The sequence below is a fragment of the Sminthopsis crassicaudata genome, chromosome 3 (genome assembly GCF_048593235.1).
Source record: "Sminthopsis crassicaudata isolate SCR6 chromosome 3, ASM4859323v1, whole genome shotgun sequence".
Taxonomy (NCBI): domain Eukaryota; kingdom Metazoa; phylum Chordata; class Mammalia; order Dasyuromorphia; family Dasyuridae; genus Sminthopsis; species Sminthopsis crassicaudata.
Window position 1 is genome coordinate 632,879,900 of NC_133619.1, and position 20,625 is coordinate 632,900,524.

Genomic DNA, 20,625 nt, shown 5'->3' on the forward strand with positions numbered 1-20,625 from the left:
AGCCAGACTATATTCAATTAGCCAGAAAGCACTTGGCAAATCTTAAAGTGCTCTGAAAATTTGATCTATTAATATTTAAATTAATATTTTAAGATGGTTATTTTTTAAATTAATTTTATAATTATAATTTTTTTGACAGTACATATGCATGGATAATTTTTATTTTTTTTTTACAACATTATCCCTTGTATTCATTTTTCCAATTTTTCCCCTCCTTCCCTGTACTCCCTCCCCTAGATGACAGGCAATCCCATACAATATATTAAATGTGTTACAGTATATCCTTGTAAATTAGTATTTTTAAAATACAAAATGTGATAGAGCAGAAAGGGTACTTGGCTCCAAGATAGGAGACTTAGCTTAGAATCCTGGCTAATTGTGTATGTTTTGAGTAAATCATTTAACTGTTCTATTTCCTTATCTTCAAAATGAAAATCATAAAGTTTATAAATCTATCTTACAGGATTGATGCTTTTTAAACTTTAAATCATTAAGTCAATTTGAGTTCTTTCTATTGAAAGCCAGCAGGGAACATAATGATAAAACAAGAATTTAACATTACATTTTTAACTGTCTGTGTAGCACTGACCCCTCAGGGTAGTGAAGAATATGGTCTCTTTCACAGAATCATGTTTTTTAAAATGCAGAAAATAAATGCAAAGAATTACAAAAGAAACCAATTTTTAAAAATATAGTTATCAATATATGATTATACGTATGTATATATGGATGTATGTGTGTATATATTTATATCTATATGTAATTAGTTAAGAGCCCCAGACATATACTGTAGAAGACCTGGATTCAAACCTGCCTCAGCTACTTATCTAGCTGTTTGATTCTAAGTAGCACATTTTTCTGGTGCTCAGTTTCTCCATCTGTAAAATGGGAGGTTGGATCCACTGATCTTAAGGATCCTTCCATTTCCAAATCTATGATATTATGATTATTAACAATACATTTTCACTGTCCTTTAGGGTTTTTCCAGACCTAACTAGAAAACATATTGAATAGAGTGCTAGATCTGGAATCAGGGAGACCTGAATTCAAATTCAGCCTCAGGCAAGTCTAGATATGTTACCTTGAACACACTGGATATATTTAACTTCTGTTTGCCTCATTTTCCTTAACTGTAAAATGGGAATAAAAACCACCTACCTCATGGAGTTGTTGTGAGGAGGAGTTGTGTTGAAGATAATATATTTGTAAAGCTCTTAGCATAGTGCCTGGCATACAGTAGGTGCCATATAAATGCTTATTTCCTTCCCCCTCTCAACTTGTTGAGAATCACATTCACCTCTTTGTGACTCCATTTAGGGTTTTCTTGGTAGAGATAATACCCAGTTTGTCATTTCTTTCTCCAGCCCATTTTATAAATGAGAAAACTGAGGCAAACAGGGTTAAGTGACTAGTCCAGGTTCATACAGTTAGTAAGTGTCTGAGGCTGGATTAGAACTCATGAAGATGAGTTTTCCTTATTACAAGCCCAGTGTTCTATCCCACTGCACCACGTAGATTCCTATACTCACATTCACACACACACACACTCACACTTATTCTCAAACACACACACACATTCATCTTACAAATACTTTCTAGTCAATTAAGGTTTCTGAATAAACAGAGAATGCACTGAGAGTTGGAAGGGACATCTTGTCCATTCTGATAATAATAACAGTAATAGATACCAAGGAGAGCAAGAGGCAAGGTGGCATTTTGGATGGGAATTTGGTGTTGGAAGGAAGATGCATTTCTTATCTTGCTGGGTCTCTATGGGCTAGGTGACTAAAGGGGTCAACCCATGAATGCCCTATAGCCCAGCTTCTTAAACTGTAATTTGCCTCTTCCTATGGAGTTTCATAACTGAATGTGGGAGTCATGAAATTATGACTATTATCAACAAATATTTGATGTTTTTTTTATTTAATAGCTTTTTTATTTTCAAGATACATGCAAAGATAGTTTTCAAAATTCACCCTTGCAAAACCTTGTATTCCAATTTTTTTTTCTCTTCCCCTGACTCTCTCCCCTAGACAGCAAGTAATCCAATGTAGGTTAAACATGTGCAATTCTTCTGTCCATATTTCTATCATTATCATGCTGCACAAAAAAATCAGACAAAAAAAAGGGGGGGGAAAGGAGAGAAAAAACAAGCAAACAAACAACAAAAAAGATGAAAAATGCTATGTTGTGATCCACATTCAATGCCCATAGTCTTCTTTCTGGATGTAGATGGCTCGCTTCATCACAAGTACTAAAACTAGTCTGAATCATTTTATTGGTGAAAAGAGCCAAATCCATCAAAATGTTTGATTTGTATGCCTGTTTTATGTACTTATATATCCAGGGTCACATAAGCTTTAAAGGTTTATAGAAATTAAAAACAACAACAACAAACATCACTGTGGGAAGTGTTACTAAGAGATTCCCGTCTCCTCAACCACTTTTTGATTTAACTACTTAACAATGGGTTGGGACCTAGGACTTCAGACCTGGGTTTGGATGGAACTAGGATGAACAAAGCCACCCCTATACTCTCTATTTAAGCACCATGCATTCAAAACACAAAAATAGCAGAACATCATCTTGGGAAAGAGCTTAGAGATCATTTAGCTCAACCTGATGGAGCTGAGGACCTGACTTCTCATCCCAACTGTGACTTTGGGCCAGTTCCATTGCCTCTGGATTTCAGTTTCCTCATTTATAAAATGAGAGGGATGGATTAGATCACTTCAAAGGGTCCTTTTGCTTCTAAACTTATGACTTAATAACTCATGATGTCATGAGCCCCAGCTCCCCACATTAGAAATGGGTGGAAGGGGGGGGCAGCTAGGTGATGCAGTGGATAGAGCACCAGCCCTGAATTTATGAAGACCTGAGTTTAAATCTGCTCTCAGACCCTTAACACTTCCTAGCTGTGTGATCCTGGGCAAGTCACTTAACTCTAGCCTCAGGGAAAAAAAAAAAAAAAAAGAAATGGGTGGAAGGAAAAAGATGAAGCCATTGGAATTTTGCCCCAGGAGAGTGAGAGAAATTTAGCTCTGGTGCTCCTGGGACCCCCAGGCCATCTATTCCAAATGTTATAAATAAGAAAACTGAGAATCAAAAATTTTAAAAAATGACTTGGCATATGAACACAGGTTCAATCTTCTTAATTGGAGGCAGAAGGGGGAAGAGGGAGAGAGGAGGGGAAAATGAAGATCTAAACAATTTTTAAATTAAAAAAAAATTCAGTTCTGAACTGCCTCCCAAGAATCTTAAAAGTCTCACTGTAGCTACTCTTCCTTCTGTTTGAATTCACTTTCTTAGTAGGGTTTGGAAGAGCATCTAGGCTTATCAACAAAAGTGACAAATGATGTAGATGTGGGTGGGCATCCCACTTTCTAAACTCAATAAATTACCATTGTTTCTTCCACTGGAAAGATCACCCCAAAGATGGAACTTAATATAGCACAAAAGGAAGAGAACTGAGTTAAGGCTTTGAGGTGGGAGCATCTGATCTTAGGTAAGCCATTTGTTCTTTCTGAGACTCAATTTCCTAATGTGATGGGATGATTTCTTCTGTTTCCAACTGAAAAACTAATCTTATTATCTACTATGAGTTAGGAGCAATAGCATTTGCCTTTGAAAATGAATTATGTGCACACATTTGACCAACTTGACATCCTTTTCCAGACCTAAGTTTTCCCCTTTGTAAAATGAAGGGATGAAGGGCTTGAGAGGACCATTCTGGCTCTAGTTCCAAGATCCTGTGTCCCTGTGAAAACTACCTTTGGTAGCTGATCTTTCATCAAGCTTAAGAGGGGACATTATGGGCTCTCATCTATTACTCTCTCTCCAAAGGGCAGGGATATGGTACCCATTTTATTGAATTACCAGCCCTTCCCTTCTGGACTCCAGCAGCAAGAGGTACTTGGAATCCCTCTGGGTTTTCCCCAGCTTTTAACTTCCACAGCCTATTCCATGACTAACTACTCAACAAACCAACAAGCATTTATTAAGCAGAACCATCCCTCAAGGAACTTACATCCTACAAAAGAATTGTTGTTCAGTCTTTTCAGTCCTGGCAGGCTACTCCATTTGAGATTTTCCTGGCAAAGATACTGGAGTAGTTTACCATTTCCTTCTCCAGCTCATTTTCTAGATGAGGAAAGTGAGACAACAAGGTGATTTCCCCAGTGTCACACATCTAATAAGCATCTAAGGTCAAATTTGAACTCAGATCCTTTGATTCAAGATCTATCACTATTCATCGTGTTATTTAGCTGCCCAGACCTCTCTCTACTAGGAGCAAAAATCAGTGAATCCCTTTCCTTGAAGGTTTTCAAGCCCAAACTGGATCACTACTTGTTGGATATGTTATAGTAAAGATTCCTTTTGGACAAGAAGTTAGATTAGATGGCCTCCGAGGTCCTGTAAAACCTTCCAATTCTGTGATTCTGTGTTTCCTATTCAACATTTTTCCTGTCAATCCATCAGTCATATAATCTATCTGAGTTAGATTGGGATTTTTTTTTTTACTTTAGCAGACAGAATAATTCACACTTTATCACCTAGTGATTTCACATTGACATCCCAGGAAGCAAGAATTGACTTGCAGGGACAGAATTAAGGCTCACTCTGTGAGTCACCATAAGGGAATCAGTTTGAGTCTGCAACTCAAAGGAAAAGGGAGAGGTCAATCTCTGGCCAGGGTAAAGAGTCAGTCCGTAGGTTGGAAGATGGAGATGGTTTGTGATCATAATTATATCCCTGGCTGGAGTCTGAGGTCAGGTTCTGATTGAGGAATAGGAATAGGATTCCTTCCCCCTTTTATCTCTTTTGAATTTAATTGTTCCAAACAGGTTTGAAGCTATCTTTGCTTTGGTCTGCTTTTGGACCATGGTTCACCTATGATTGGGCCAGCTGGTATTCAGACTCCTTATTAAAAGGAAAGCGTGTGATTCCAAGAGACAAAGATGGGACAGATGAACACCTGGGAGCTTCCTAGGGTCCCTAGGCAGTAGCTAGAATTCTATCCCAGAGCTTAGGAGAGAGAGGGAGAGCAATGGGCCAAAAGAAAGAGAACCCAAAGCAAAGTAGTCTTTCTTTAAGGCTTAGGAAATAGTCTTACAGTCCCTAGTAGCCTATTACAGCCTTCCCATGAACGCAAGCTTTTGGAGATATTTGCTGACTAATTCAATTTTGAGAGTACTTATTAAGCATCTAATGTATACCAGGTGTTATACTAGGTACAGACTAAAACAAAATTTCTTACCCTCAAAAAGGAGAGTTGTTGTTCAGTCTTTTTTACTGAGGAAGGACAATAAATATAGAAAATAAATTAAAAGTAAAGGGATTTGTTCATCACTAATACCTGAGGGGGATCAAGAAAACAGTCCCATAGGGATGGTACTTGAATTAAGTCTTTAATCTCTAAATGTCAGGGATTCTAAGAGGAAAGGATGAATAGAGAGAACTGTCTAGGTGATGTTCAGTGGATGGAGGCTGAGTTTAAAGTCAGGACTCATCTTCCTGAGTTCAAATCTGGCCTCACATCTGGCTGTGTGACCCTGAATAAGTCAACTTACCTGTGTGCCTCAGTTTCCTCATCTACAAAAAAAAGTGCTGGACAAAGAAATGGCAAACCACTCCAGTATCTCTGGCAAGAAAACTTCAAATGGAGTTCCAAAGAGGAAGAATCAGACAGGACTGAAAAAAATGACTGAAATTCCAGGTGTGAGGAACAGCTCCTGCAAAGGCCTAGAGGTGGGAAATAATATGTTTTGTGCTAACAGCAAATAGAACCAAATTTTGGGCTGGAACATCATACTCAGGAGATAGCATAATATGTAATTATCCTGGAAAGTTTGTTCACTATCAGATGGCAGGGTTTGATAGAGGCACTGTGTATTTATACTAGAGGTAATAGGGAGCCACAGAAGACCTCTCTACAAAGTTGAGTACCACAGTGTTATAGAAAGGACTACTGTAAGCCTAGACTGATGTAGAAAGTGGGGGACAGAGGAACAGTTCCATAGACTAGGATATCTCAAAATCAGAGTGCCCATTTTGTAGAGTGGGGAAGGACTATTGAGGAGGGAATGGGTGACTTATGAATCACTCTGGAAACTCATTAAAAAATATGGTGGGGGAAGTTTCTTAATTAAGAGTAGACTTCAGCAGATCTATAACTTAGATGGGGGGAAATACATCTTTATTTTCACTAATCTCTAAGTAAAATTAGACATTTCCTTCAATTATTTTAAAACATTATCTTATGATTGATGGCAGTTCCAATGATTTTATGATGAAGAGAGCCATCTACACCCAGAGAGAGGTCTGTGGGAACCAAATAAGGATCACAACATAACATTCTCACTCTTTGTTGTTGTTCACTTGTATTTTGTTTTCTTACTCATTTACTTTCTTTCTTTCTTTTTTTTTTTTTTTTTTGGATATGATTTCTCTTGTGCAGCAAGAGAATTGTATCAATGTTTATACATATTGGATTTAACCTATATTTTAACATGTTTAATAGATATTGAATTGCTTGCCATCTAGGGGAGGGGGTGAGGGGGAAGGAGGAGAAAATCTGGAACACAAGGCTATTCAAGGGTCAATGTCAAATTATCTGTGCATATGTTTTGAAAGCTTTATTAAAAAAAAAAAAACACATTATCTTAGGGGCAGCTAGGGTTGAATAGTAGATAGAGGGGGGGCAGCTAGGTGGCACAGTGGATAGAGCACCGGCCTTGAATTCAGGAGGACCTGAGTTCAAATCTGGTCTCAGACACTTAACACTTCCTAGCTGTGTGACCCTGGGCAAGTCACTTAACCCCAGCCTCAGGGGGGGAAAAAAGAGAGAGAAAGAGAAACAGAGAGAGAGAGAGACAGAGAGAGAGAGACAGAGAGAGACAGAGAGAGAGAGACAGAGAGACAGAGACAGAGACAGAGACAGAGACAGAGAGAGACAGAGAGAGAATAGTAGATAGAGCACCAGCTCTGGAGACAGGAGGGCCTGAGTTCAAATTCAGCCTCTGACACTTGACTGGCTGTGTAGTTCTTTGGGCAAATCACTTAACCCTGATTTCCTCCCCGGCAGAAAAAGAGTTAAAAAAAAAAAGAGGAAAGATGAACCTTGAAACTCCAGCATCTGTGTGACCTTAACCAAGTCACCTATCTCTGGGTCTCAGTTTCCTCCCCTGTAAAATGAAGGGGTGGCTAGCTAATTAACCACTAAGATTCTTGCCATTTCTCAATATGATCCTATAAAAACGAGCCCCCTGCCATCGAGCCCCCTAAGGAGTGAAAAAGCAGCAATCTTTTCCTACCGCTCCTGTCTCCGCTGCTAAATAGTCCAGCCCTCACCCCAAGTCATCAGAGAAAGGAAGCCCAGAGATAGTGTGGACAATCCACTATTCAGGATCCCCGGGTTAATGTCAGAGTGTTTCATGTCCAAATGAAAGATGGGCTTCATCGACTTAACCCTCCCCCCCCTTCCCCCTTCCCCTCCACACACACTTTGCTGCCTTTTTTTTTTTTTTTTTTTTTTTTTTTTAAGTAAGTGGGTGGCTAGGGAATTAAGGAAGGGGGAGGGGAGGGGGAAGCTACTCCTTCCTGCTCCCCCTCCCCTCTCCCCTCCCTTCCACCTTCTCCAGCGCAGCTTCCCCCGGCCTGGGAAAAGGCGACATATTGAGATGTTCAGCTCCCAAGTTGGGGCCCGGCGGTAATTAAAATGATGGCCCACGCTTTCCCACAGTCCCCGGCCATCCCGCCAAAGCCGAGTTCTATTGTCCGGCGGCCTCCCCGGTCCACCTGCTCCTCTGGGAGCAGTCATTACTCCCCAGGCAATTCACAAGCAATTTACCATACAGTAATAGATGCTCTCTCTTTTGTCCTTCCGAGGACCCGGATTGGCCGGGGAGTGTGGGAACCTCGGAAGAGCGCTGGCCCCATGCATTTGTATGCAGCCCTGGGCATATAAATAGGGCAGCCCGGGCGTTCCGAGGCAGCGTCCGCCGGCAGCTCCAACTCCCAACCGAACTCTCCTCGCAGCCCTCCTCAAGCCATGGCTCCCAACGCCATTTCCATGGATATCCTCACTCCCAAAGAGAAGAACAGAGTAAGTATCCCGGGCTGGTCTCCCAGCGCCGGGCCGCGGAGGCTCCCGGGAGGAGCTTTTTGGATGGCGACGGATCCGCTCAGTTTTCTGTTTCCTCTCTCTCCCTCCTCAGCTGAGGAAGCCGGTGGTGGAGAAGATGCGCCGGGACCGCATCAACAGCAGCATCGAGCAGCTGAAGCTCCTGCTGGAGAAGGAGTTCCAGAGACACCAGCCCAACTCCAAGCTGGAGAAGGCCGACATCCTGGAGATGACCGTCAGCTACCTGAAGCACAGCAAAGGTGAGTTCTTGGGCCCCCCAGCGTCCCATCCCGCGAGTGGGGGATTTGGCGGGTTCCCCCGTGGATTGTCCGAAGGGATTTCTGAGGCGACCTCTCCCTTTTCCCCCCCCCCCCCCCCCCCGGCAGCTTTCGCATCCTGCCCCAAGAGCCTGCAACAGGACTACAGCGAGGGCTACTCTTGGTGCCTCAAAGAAGCCGTCCAGTTCTTGACTCTGCACTCGGCCAACACGGACACGCAGATGAAGCTGCTTTATCACTTCCAGAGGCCGCAGGCATCCCTGGCCACTCTGGCAGACTTGAAAGCGCCTTCCTCCTCCTCCTCGCCCCTGACCCCTGCTACTTTGACCAAACCAACCTCCGCACAGTCGCCCTCTAACCTCTGGCGGCCTTGGTAGGACCACGAGGACTCTGGGTAACCCGTGCTTATCCGATCCAGAGGAAAATCCGGACTTGCTTTCCAAGTCTCTGGCTCCTCTAGAATGTAGAGCAAAATGCTTCCTCCCTTTCTCTTACAGAGCACCAAGTGCTCCATTGGGGTTCTCCCCTTCTCGTGGAAGGATGTTGATTCTCCTGGTCCGGCCTGCTGGACCAGAGAGAGGGCCATTCTCAAAGAATGTGAAGTTAGGTTCCCTGAGGACTGTTGGCCCATCTTCAGTGAAGAGGGCTCCCTATTATCTAACCTGATTCATTAAGGTTGTAATGCGTTGGTCTGCACCCCAGCCCCGGGGAACTTCAGTCAATGTGTCCATATTGTGGCACCAGAGGGGTCCCCGAGTTTTGTTATCCTAGGTTGGAGAGGGCATCCTTCAGGGCATGTGCCAATTTCAGGGCTGTGGGGGCAGATGAACTAGTGACGCCTTTTGTAAAGGCAGTACCCGGTGCATATCCTCATAGGAAAAAAAGTAACAACTGGTGTTGTTTTGATGATGGATGTATTTATTGGAAGCCTTTCCAGGAAAGGCCACTGTACAGATTATATTTTAGGGGTGGGGCTTTCTATGTGTTGAGGGTGGGATCCTGGAGGGAAGGGGAGGGGAAATCCATGTCTTGTTATTCTCCTAAAAGGATCTGCATGTTGCCTGCTATGGAGGGCCTGGAATATGTAATCAGCGTTTAAAGCTGTCATTGGACGGCATGTAGAGATGGCCTACGTGCTGGAAATGCAAATAAATTTTTAAATATAATCGATCTGTTTGGTGATTTACTGGTTTCTCTTTGGGAAAGCTGATGGGAGAGAGGTAGTCCTTGGACGCAGAAATCCAAGCTAACTGGGGGGTCTTCTGTGACTGGGGGGTGGGTGGGACCTTTGCAAGGGGAGGGAAGAAATAATAGACCCCGTTAGTCAGGCCCTACTGGTTCTTTTATGAGGGAGAATAAGGAAGTTAATAGGCTTTATTTGAAACTTAGCTAAATCAAAGGGGTGGGGGAGGATAGATGCCAAGCAAGTTGTCCGCCCCAAACCTTCATCCTGACCTCCAGCATCCCTAATTTTCACCATTCCCACATCCCCACTCCCCGAAATAGGAGCTAGAAGCTAGCATTAACAAGAACCAGCCCGAGAAGAGTTGGGTGTGAGCAATGGTGAGTTACTAGCTGTGTGACCTTGGGTCAAGGTCGTTTTAAATAGAGCCAAAATGTTCTCATCTGTAAGACATGGAAACCTATTTCACAATAATCATAATTGTCTGAAGGGAAAGAAATAGCTTATAAACCTTAAATCTATATTTTAAAGCTATCACATCAAAATAGCATTAACGTACATGCGTTAAAATGTGTGGAGTGCTCTGATCAGATATCTGAACTTAACAGGTTTCTGAGACAGGAATTGAAACTAGTTTTTTTTTTTTTTTTTTTTTTTTTTTTTTTTCCCCTTAATCTGTACCCCAGGACTTTAGCACAGCAAGTTGTCCTACTGCACTTTATAGGAGCTCATTGTTGACTTCAAGATTGGGATTTGGCCTTTTTTTTTTTGGTTATTTTTTGATTTTGTTATTTTACTTTTCTATAGCCAGATCTATTATTTCATTGATTTATAGGTCACTTCCTTCCTTCTTCCCTCCCTCCCTCCCTCATAGTCATAGTCATAGTCATAGGTCACTCATTCAAAGTTTCCTTATGACATTAAGAGGTTAAACGACTTAGCATCATGAAGCAGATATCCCTGAATTTGGAGGCTGGCTCTCCATTACATAGTGATATCTATTATCACATCATTCATAATGGCTAATAACAGCTGACCTAAACTTTTGATTTTCAAGTCAGTTTTTAAAAATTCTCAATTGATCTATTTATACAATGGAGTGGTTAGATTGTGTTCTGCACCTTTTCACAGTCTAATAAAGGTTATAAATCTCAGAATATTTTGAATGCACAAAATGTAAGGGATTACAAAGATTATAATATTAAAACCTACAATTAACAAAAACATTTTTTAAAAAAAGTTCATAGATACCAGATTAAGAGCTCTTAGAGAAAGATTTCTAAACTCTGTGATGCTTGTTTGGAAAATCTATGAGTCTGGGAAGCTGAAAATGGTCACCTGCCTATTTTATGTCCAGTAAAGTTTATACTTGGAACCGCCTCTTGAGTAGAAAAGGCAGCCATTTCTATTTGAAGTATGATGCACAGGAAAGAGGGCTGTCTATGGAATCAGAGGATCTGAGTTAAAATCCAAAAACTTGTGGGGATCATTGGATTCCCTGACACGTGAAGCAATGGACAATAGATTGGTTTTGGACTATCTCTTGGTTGCTGAAGAAGGTGTATGTGTGACTGATGTTTACATACCCTCCTTCTAGGACTTCTGGAAATCTCTTACAATACCATGTTGACTTATATTGTTTGTTATATCACTACTTGCATGTACAATTCCTGTTTGTTACACCACATCAAGTCAGCACAGAACAGCTGGGGAGGGTCAACCTTCAAACAAGTTAAAAGGGAACTGTCCAATTGGCAATTAGTCTCATGTGCTTCATTATCCAAGTGCATTGCTCAGTTCTAGCCATTTACAACTATCTTGTATGGTATTGCTTAAGTGGGATAACCTTTCTCTATCATAGTTTCCCATCTATAAAGTGAAGGGAGTTGGATTTTATGCTTCCTTCCTTCCTTCCTTCCTTCCTTCCTTCCTTCCTTCCTTCCTTCCTTCCTTCCTTCCTTCCTTCCTTCCTTCCTTCCTTCCTTCCTTCCTTCCTTCCTTCCTCCCTCCCTCCCTTCCTCCCTCCCTCCCTCCCTCCCTTCCCTCCCTCCCTCCCTCCCTCCCTCCCTTCCCTCCCTCCCTTCCCTCCCTCCCTCCCTCCCTCCCTCCCTCCCTTCCCTCCCTCCCTCCCTCCCTCCCTCCCTCCCTTCCTTCCTTCCTTCCTCCCTTTCCTTCCTTCCTTCCTTCCTTCCTTCCTTCCTTCCTTCCTTCCTTCCTTCCTTCCTTCCTTCCTTCCTTCCTTCCTTCCTTCCTTCCTTCCTTCCTTCCTTCCTTCCCTCCCTCCCTCCTTCATAGTCATAATCATAGTCATAGTCAGCACTAAAACTTCTATCAATTGACTCTCAATCCAGTGTACTTTCCACTGCACTAGACTACCTTGTTTTGGAACTCTATTTTCTTATCCATAAAATGGAGGCAAAATCTGTACTGTTATAAGAAAAATATGATGTAAATGACAAAAGATGAGATACAATATCCCTCTTGTTTTTACTCTTCCCCCTCTTTTATTTTGAGGTCAAGTAACTTGCTCAGGGTCACATAGCTAGGAAATGTTAGTGGCTAAGGCCAGATTTAAAATCAGGTTCTACTGACTCCAGGGATGTAGCTCCATGTACTGTGCCTTCTAGCTACCTCTACTCTCCCTCTTTGATGTTCAGTGTTCAGCAGGGATCTGGCCTTGGGGCTGGTGCTCATCCATGAGGACATAAAATAAATACCTGTTAATTGAGTGACCTTTTTTCTTTTCTTTTTTGGCTAGGGAGTCAAGGTTAAGTGGCTTGCCCTGGGTCATGCAAGAGTGATCTTTTTTTAAAACTGGGTGGGAACTCTGCTTCACTATCAGTGTGGATTCAGACCTTATTTACACTAGTAATCAAATCAATTCAAGTAAAATCAAATCAAATCAACTAAAAAAAAAAAAAAATCCAGGCATTTCATTATAGGAAAAAAGTTTTGAATGAGTTTGAAGTCAGGTCAACAGACGAGTATATTAAAAAAAAATCCTATTTACTAGGTTACAAACTCAATATGTTATTCAATCATATAATATGTACAAAAATAAAACCGAACATTACAGTTTAATGAAGTTTTTGTGTAAACAAAATACATCTAGGATTCTCAGAAGGGAAATCATTGATTTTGGGGGGGGGCAAATCTGTATCAAAAATTTCTAATAAGGGTTTTACATGCCATCATGCAGAGGGAACTAACAAAAATATATGAGTAATAAGTATTTCCCATTGGATACGTGGTAATAAGATATGAACAGATACATGTCAAAAGGAATATTCAAACTGTTAATGTTAACAACCACAAGAAAAATGACTCCAATCTCCAGTCACAGACATGCAAATCAAAAGAAATCTGAGCTTTCACTTCACACCCAGCAGCCTGGCAAAGATGATAATAGAGCCATTGTTGGAGGAACTGGGAAAAAACAGACATACACATATAGTGTTGGTAGAACAAGGACTTGGTACAAGGATTCTGGAAAGCAATTTGGAATCACTCCAAGAAAATGGCTAACATGGCCAGAGATCCCACTGGTCGGTTTATCAACCCCAGAAGTCAAAGGCACAAAGAAAAGTCTAGTGCAGAGGTTCTCAAACTATTTATGGCCATATGTGGCCCACTGGGTTATGGCCAATGGCTGAGGGGCAGAGACAGAGTGTGAGCTTTTGTTTTTACTATAGTCCGGCCCTCCCACAGTCTGAGGGACAGTGAACTGGGCGCCTATTTAAAAAGTTTGAGGACCACTGGTGTGTACGAAGATATTTTTGTAGTAGCCAAAAATCAAGAACAAAGAACAGTTAAACAAATTGTAGTACATTGTGTAATAGAATGTTACTGTAATAACAGTGTAATAAATGAAGAACAGAAAGAATCTGAGAAGATGTGTGTGACCTGGTGAAGAGAGAAGTGAGCAGAACCAGAAAAACATCACCCACGATAAATGTAAAACTCAATAACAAATGAGATGGAGTGTAATCCAATCATAATGACCTTGGGAGAAGGGAACAAAAGCTTTGAGAAGACAACAGTTGACAAGATTTGGACTTTCCCTCTGCATACATAACAATGAACTCAGAGCACCTGTGGATGGTGCCATGGTGTACAGTTGTGTACACAACAGGTATGTTGTGTAAGACACAACAAGGATAAACTAGAGTTACTAAGGAAAGAGCTTTCAGGATTCCCACCGAAAGAATACTGACCTTCAGAGCTCCACAGAGAGCTAAATTTAGGGGCACCTTCCTCAGGACTTCCTGAGCCCTGTACCTCTTTAAGGAAGGGAGGGAGGTGGTCTTCTCAGAAGGATGGCATCCACTCTCAAACTTGGTTGTTGCATCGCTATGTTTTGCTGAATTGCCTTTTCTCCTTCTTGCTCTCTCATTAAATTCACCATTACAAATATATTACTCCCTCTGGGCTCACTCTCCCAGCTCCCACTTGGCACTGACAGCTTGAGTCTCCAGGGTATGACTGACTACTTCTTCCCTGAGGGTTTTAGAAGTAACCTTGAAAGTCGGAGAGCTTTTCTGCAACTGCCATTCAGGAGCCCCCATAAGGTGTGTTCACCATGGACTGTCAGCCTTCATTAGCTCCTAAAAAGAAGCATTTACTAAGCAGGTAGAACAGGTTTGTTTGGTATAAAACCAATGCTCCTATGAGTCTGAGACACATTCTCTCATTGTAATATTCACAGTGCACATAGAGAAAATAGATTCAAGTTGAGAGTTATAAGTGCAGCAAAGGGGTAACCCCTCTTCTCTTCGATACTGAATGTCCTCTTCTTTCTTCATGGAGTCCTGAGGAAGGTGCCCCTAAATTTAGCTCTCTGTGGAGCTCTGAAGGTCAGTATTCTTTCTGTGGGAATCCTGAAAGCTCTTTCCTTAGTAACTCTAGTTTATCCTTGTTGTGTCTTACACAACATACCTGTTGTGTACACAACTGTACACCATGGCACCATCCACAGGTGCTCTAGGTTCATTGTTATGTATGCAGAGGGAAAGTCCAAATCTTGTCAACTGTTAACATTCACCACTGGGTCTTTCTCCTCCTTCCTCTCCCCACTGGCTGACTGCTGGGATGCCCCACTCTCAACTGGTCTATTAGGATGTATGATATCTATACATGTATATGTGCGTATAGGCTCAGAGGCCTATTTCTTTCAGCCAATGGAAAAGTATTTCCTGTACGGAGTCATCTAATCTCATCCAATGATCAACGTCTTCCTCTCCCCATATGGATGAAGGACTTGTTCACTTTACACTTTACACTTTAATTTACACTTTAAATTAATTAATTCAACAATTGTACCGAATCCTTCTATATTTACATTCTTTTAGGTGAGAGTGTTCCACACACTTTTCTATCCTCACATAAGGAAATACTTTCTGCTTAGAAGAGGAAGAATATATTTGGAAATGAAAAGGATATGAAAATAAAAGGTAGCAAGGAAATTCAATAAAAATAAAACTAGACGGTGCTTTGAAAAGGATGCCCTAAAGAAGTTGAGAAGAGACTAATTGCTGCCCTTTCTCCTGGTTAGATTATATCTGCAGAATTATGTCCATTGTACGTGTCGGATTTTAGGAAGAACACTGATAAATCAGAGAAACTCCAGGAAAAAAAATTCTTAATGATGGAGTCATCCCAAAGTAGAAGATATTGCCTGGGGAAGTCTGAGCCACAAGCCTTAAGGATTTTTGCTGCAGGTACAATTGCTTTCTAGATTGACTCAAGAGGCCTAGATCCATTGCTTCCTGGTGGTGTGATCTTGGACACCTTGTCATGGAACCTTGCCCTCTTCAGCCGGTTTCTCCATCTGCAAAATGGGGACAATTGAGGACGCTGACTTTCACAGACGTAGAGAGACTCTAGTTCTGCATGTAAGACACTTAATAAATGTTTGCTAATTGGTCCACTGATGACATAATGCATTTGGAAGTACTTTGTAAACTACAAAGGTTTGTAAAGTCCTTAGACCTGTCCAAAATTCAAGGGAAATGGTGAGCTCCTCGGTACTAGAGCCAATCAAAAGGCACTTGTTTCCAATGGCGTAGCAGGGATTTTTGTCTACATGCCGTTTCTCCCAATAGGATGCAAATTCTTGGAGAGCCCCAATAAATGACAAGCGGGTGGTATACAGTAGGTGCTTAATAAATGCTACCGAACTGAATCCATGGGCTCATCCACCTCCTCCCCCGTTTTGCGGAGGAGCACCGGGGGGATGACTTGGCCGGTCCAACGTAGCAAAGGGAGTAAGAATTTGCCCTGAGGGGGGGCACTGGACAGTCACCCTGCTCGAGGGAAGAGGAGAGTTAGTTGATTCAGTAGGAGTCTCAGCTCCGCAAGGAACCTTGCGGGTGTTCTGACCGAGATAAGGCAGCCATGGTACAGTGCGGAAGAAGTGGATTTGAGTCACAGGACCTGAGTTCAAATCCTAGCTCTACTTAGTCCCTTCACGTCTCTCCGTGACTCAGTTTCTCCCTTTGTAAAAAATCAGGGCTTCACGTCCCGTGCCCCTTTGAGGGTCCTTCCACAGCTCTCAGTCTGTGACTTTGATGTCCCCCTAAATCCTCTTCCCAGGGCTGACCACTCAGCCGAAGTAGCCTCAGGGTCTTAGAAAGAATCCCGAGGCAACCAGTCCCGCAGGACCTCATTAGCATAAACTATTCGACGAAGGGGCGGGGTCTATTAACATTCAAATACATGCGCATATATCTGCATGGCTGATGAAGCTGGCCAGGCAGATTCAAAATGGCGGAGTGTGGAGCGAGCAGCAGCGGCAGCAGCGGGGACAGCCTGGACAAGAGCATCACCCTCCCGCCGGACGAGATCTTCCGCAACTTGGAGAACGCCAAGCGCTTCGCCATAGACATAGGTAGCGGGGGGCCGAGGGGCCCGAGAGCGGGGCGGGGTGGGCGAGGCTGGGGCTGTCCGTCCCCGGTACCGGTGAACTAGGGGGAGGCGGGGGACGGACGAAGGGCGGGGGGAGGAGGAGAGGCGGGGAGGGGACTCGGTGGGAGCCACCGCAGGGCCTCACGGGGACTGTAGTTTCCCCGGCGGCCTCCGGGCGGGCAGCGGGTGCGCCGCCGGACTACCGATCCCGGCAGCCCCAGCTGCGGGCCGGGAGAACGGGGCACGGCGGGAAGTGGAGTCCTCGATCCCGCGCCTTCGGGGCCGGAGGCCGGCGGGGAGACTACAAGACCCGAGAGGCAGCGGGGCAGGCCCGGCCCGGCCCGTCCTGGCCGCTCCTGTGGGTCCCCGCGGGAGGGGGGTCCGAGTGGGGTGGGAGGGGGAGGGAAGAGGTAAACAACAGTCAGCTGGAATTCAGGAGGGCCCCCCGGCGACCTCCCCCCAGTCCCTCAAACTGCCCCTCCCCCCAGAGTCTTTCACCCCACTCCCACCGCCGGGTCCTCTCATAAACACCCCCAGACCAACCACCGTTCCCTCCGGACCCCCGCGGACCCGCAGCCCTTCGCCTCCCCTTCCCCCGCAGCTCCCTCATCCCTCCCCGGCGTCCGGTCCGGATGCCCGCCCGCTGCCAGTCCCCCGTCCCTTCCAGCCCGCACCCGGTGTCCGTCCCTCCATCTTTCCCCATCACTTTAGTTCTAATTCCCTCGGCCGCGGCTCTGCTCTCCCCGCCCCCGCCCATGAGGGGGTCATTGGGCATTTGCTAGGGGGCGGTGACGCGGCGAGCGCCGACTTCCCGCAAGGCTTCTGGGGGCGGTGGCGTTGGAGGGGGAAACTTCGGGACGGGCTGGGGAGGGGTCCGGCGGTCCTGGTGGGAGCCGGGGCTCTGGGGGGGGCTCCTTTGTTCTCTATCCCGTCCCTGGGGGAGCCCCCCACCCCCGGAGCCCCTGGCCTCCCCCAGGACCGGCCTTGGCCGAGACCCCCGCTGTGAGCCTCCCCGTGGCCGCGGCTCCCAGGGGTAGTGGGGCCCTCCCACAGGGCCGGCCCTCCCTCCTGGCGCGGGGGCTCCCCACTCCCCCGGAGGCCCCGGAGTTGGGAAGGGCCTGCCGTGGGCCGGCCGCTCCTGCTTCTTTGGTCGGTCCGGTTTCCTGGTTTTTCCCAGTGAAATTGTGAACAGCTGGAAAAAAGCGGGGGCTGCCGGGAGGGGGGCCCTGACCTCCCCCTGAGGAGCTCGGAGCAGGGGGCTTTGTGCCCCGCACTCCCGGGGGGCTTGTCGGGCTCAGAAAACGGCAGCGGGGAGGGTCCCCGGACCAGGGTCTTCCTGGGCTCTGCCCGGCCGTCTCCTCTCCCACAGCCCCGTCACCCCCACGGAGCAGCAGGATGGTGCCGACTCCGGCCCCAGTGCGCTGTACCCCCAGCGAGCCTCCGAGCGCAGGAGCCGGGCCCAGCTCGGCCCGCACCGAGTTCCCGAGGGCCGGAGCCGGGTTAGAGGAGGGGGCGGGGGCAGAGCCTGAGGAAGCACGGCCATCGCTCACTGCGGCGAGTGTCTGGCCACGGGGGGCCGAGTGGCCGGACCCCTGGCGCTTGTGGCTCCGCAGGGAGGCCCGAGGACCCGCCGCTTCGGGGAGTCTCCCCGGGTTTTGTCCTATGGCGGGATGTAGCACTGCAGGCTTGGGCGCTGAAGGAGGCGTTAGGGGCGCTCCCAGGAGCGGGAGAGGGCGCAGCTCTGGGTCAGGGAGCCCCCGGAGCCAGGCTCTGCCGTAAGGGCCACGAACCACGGGCCACGAACCACGGGCCACGAACCACGGGCCACGAACCTCGGGCCACAAACCACGGGCCACGAACCACCACGAACCTCGGGCCACAGCCTCCTTTTGCCTTTGAAAACTTGGAGGAAAAGTGACAGCATTTCATGCAGGCCCCCTTGGTTTTCTGAACACATCCCCTTAACTGTGAAAAGTTAGAGAAGAACCAGAACTTGCATTTACACAGTAATTGGAGGTTTACGAAGCTCTTAACAAATATTAACTTACTTGAGCCTTATAAACAACCTTGGGAGGAAGGGGCTGGTTTTACCCCATTTTACAGATGAGGAAACTGAGGCAACAGAGGGTTCTAGAGTCTGAGGCCAGGTGCTCCCGGGTCCTGTGCTAGTTAACTGTGAGGTAGGGCAGGGGCCGCCGAAGGAGCCTTCTCCCACAGGGAGCTGACTAGGGCTAGAGCAGGACGCTCATGGAAGTGTCCAGGGTGAGGCTGAGAATCTGTAGCAGAGGCTGCCTCACTGAACCTGGATGGAAGGGATGGCCTCTCCAGAGAGGTAGGCAGAGGGCTCGGGTGGTAGGCGCTGACTGAGCGCGGCTGGCTCCCCGGGGCCCGGGCCTCGGCCGTCTCTGGCCTACCGAGAACCTCCCACGGTGGCAGTGAAGGCTTGCACTGAGTGACCCCCATGAGGCTTCTGCTTTTGGGCGGGCCGGGGTGGTGTGGACCCGGTTTCAGCAGCACGGTGGGGGGTGAAGCTGGATGTCCGAGGGCTCTGGGCCTGGATGGCTGGGCAGGCCTTCTTTGGGTGGGCAGCAAGGGTGTTCTTAGAAGTTGGTGGGAATAGGAAGTTGTTCTTTGCTTCCTCTCCATTTGCTGTCTTGCTTCCCTCGAGCCAGAACGTTTCCCTCTTGGTTTTCCTGCTGTGGGGGTGGCGGTGATTGGGGGGGGTGCAGTCTGATGCAGTATTTGAGGAGAAAGGCTGGGGGTGACTCTGGGCGGCGAGCAAGTGGGAAAATGCACCGAGGAGCATTTCAGCAGCAGGTGTTTGTCCTTGCACAAAGAAGGAAGAAGGCTCTCGGGAGACCAGTTTCCTCCCTGGAGTCTCTCTCCTTAGTCACTTGGGCATTTGCAGCACTTTGGTGAGGGGAAGGTCAGAGAGAACCAGTGGCTTTAAAATTAGGCTCGTGGAGTTTGCAGAAATAGAATTCCCTTCTTCGTTGGCTCGGTGCTGCTGCCAAGGAGGAAGATTATCCCGGGCAAGTTTCTTCCTCTCTCTTGGCCCTAATTTCCTCACCCGTAAAATGAGAAACGTAAAAAAGTGTTTCAGATGTCGGGGATACCTTTTTTATATCACCTTCATTTCTGAATCTGTTCCTCTTCCGAACCCCGTGAGCCATCTCCTGCTGCAAACAGCAAACGAGCAAAGATAAGGAGGGAGGAGAGGCAATTCAGCAAAACTAACACATCAGCAGTGGCCAGAAGGACATTCTCCACCCCTAGTCTCCCCCTCTACAAAAAAGACCGGAGATGTTCGTTTTGTTGTTGTTTGGGGGGAGACACACTTGCTGACCCCTTCAGCCTCTGAGAGCCTTGATGTGCTAATAAATCCAAGTAATTTTGGTTGCTAATGCTAATAGCAAAAATCATGCAAGGTTATAAAACCACCGAGAAAGGGTGATTCAGTCTGTGGCGGTGCTAGTTGCTGTGCCAAGCCGAACAACTGGGCAGCTGGGGTTCTGAATCCCTAGATGAGCCCCTTCCAGCTCCCAATCTCTGGTCTTTTGTTTTGAGTAAGTAGGGAACAGTAATAATTAATACTAGCTTGTGTGCTGCTGCACAGAGGACAAAGTACCTTTTCCCAATAACCGAGTGAAAGTCTAGTTATTCCCCTTTCCAGATGAGAAACCAAAAGTGGGATTGCTAAAGGGCCGCCCACAGTCACCTGAGGAGCCGGTCAGAGAGCAGAGACTCCAGCCCAGGCTTCTGAGTCTGTGCTGGCCCTCTTTTCACCCTCTGCAGTCCCAATTCCTGAAGTGCAAATGGAAGCCCCTTCCTCAAGGGCAGGAAGTTCTCTTTTGCTACTCTCGGCATCCCTGGCACACAGTGGGTGCTTAATAAATGCTCATTGCCTCCCTGACCCTTTCAAGAAGCAGATTGTCTGAGGTCTGCTTTTGGAGGCCAGAGGTCTCAAATTCAGCTCATTTGAGTGATTGATGGAGTAGCTGAGAAGCCACCAGTTGGAATTGGGGCTTTCCCTGAATGTCAAAGTTGAACCACGGTTTTTAAAGCAGATGCACTTAAGGGTGTATTTTAGTTCTGGTTTTTAATCTCTTTTTAAAAAAAAGTCTCCTTCCTCCTTACAT

General features: G+C 46.0%; 2 protein-coding genes across 2 annotated transcripts in view; both read left to right on the plus strand.

Annotated features, from left to right (window-relative positions):
- The first annotated feature begins 7,978 nt into the window (after window positions 1-7,978).
- On the plus strand, window positions 7,979-9,650 carry LOC141564245 (transcription factor HES-5-like). Its single transcript, XM_074306506.1, has 3 exons — window positions 7,979-8,104; window positions 8,217-8,382; window positions 8,509-9,650. Exons 1-3 carry the CDS (start codon window positions 8,051-8,053, stop codon window positions 8,775-8,777), a joined length of 489 nt encoding a protein of 162 aa, XP_074162607.1. The 5' UTR covers window positions 7,979-8,050; the 3' UTR covers window positions 8,778-9,650.
- A 6,664-nt stretch (window positions 9,651-16,314) lies between these two features.
- Window positions 16,315-20,625, plus strand: part of PANK4 (pantothenate kinase 4 (inactive)) — a 35,960-nt gene continuing 31,649 nt past the window's right edge. Inside the window, exon 1 of the mRNA XM_074306507.1 lies at window positions 16,315-16,469. Within this exon, the coding sequence (XP_074162608.1) occupies window positions 16,346-16,469 (124 nt within the window). The 5' untranslated portion in view covers window positions 16,315-16,345. The remainder of the gene's footprint in view (window positions 16,470-20,625) is intronic.

Excerpts from the sequence above, each read along its gene's own strand:
- LOC141564245 (XM_074306506.1), top strand. The coding sequence starts at position 8,051 with ATGGCTCCCAACGCCATTTCCATGGATATCCTCACTCCCAAAGAGAAG. Across the intron at positions 8,105-8,216 it reads CTCCCAAAGAGAAGAACAGA|CTGAGGAAGCCGGTGGTGGA; the intron begins GTAAGTATCCCG and ends CTCCCTCCTCAG. Across the intron at positions 8,383-8,508 it reads CTACCTGAAGCACAGCAAAG|CTTTCGCATCCTGCCCCAAG; the intron begins GTGAGTTCTTGG and ends CCCCCCCGGCAG.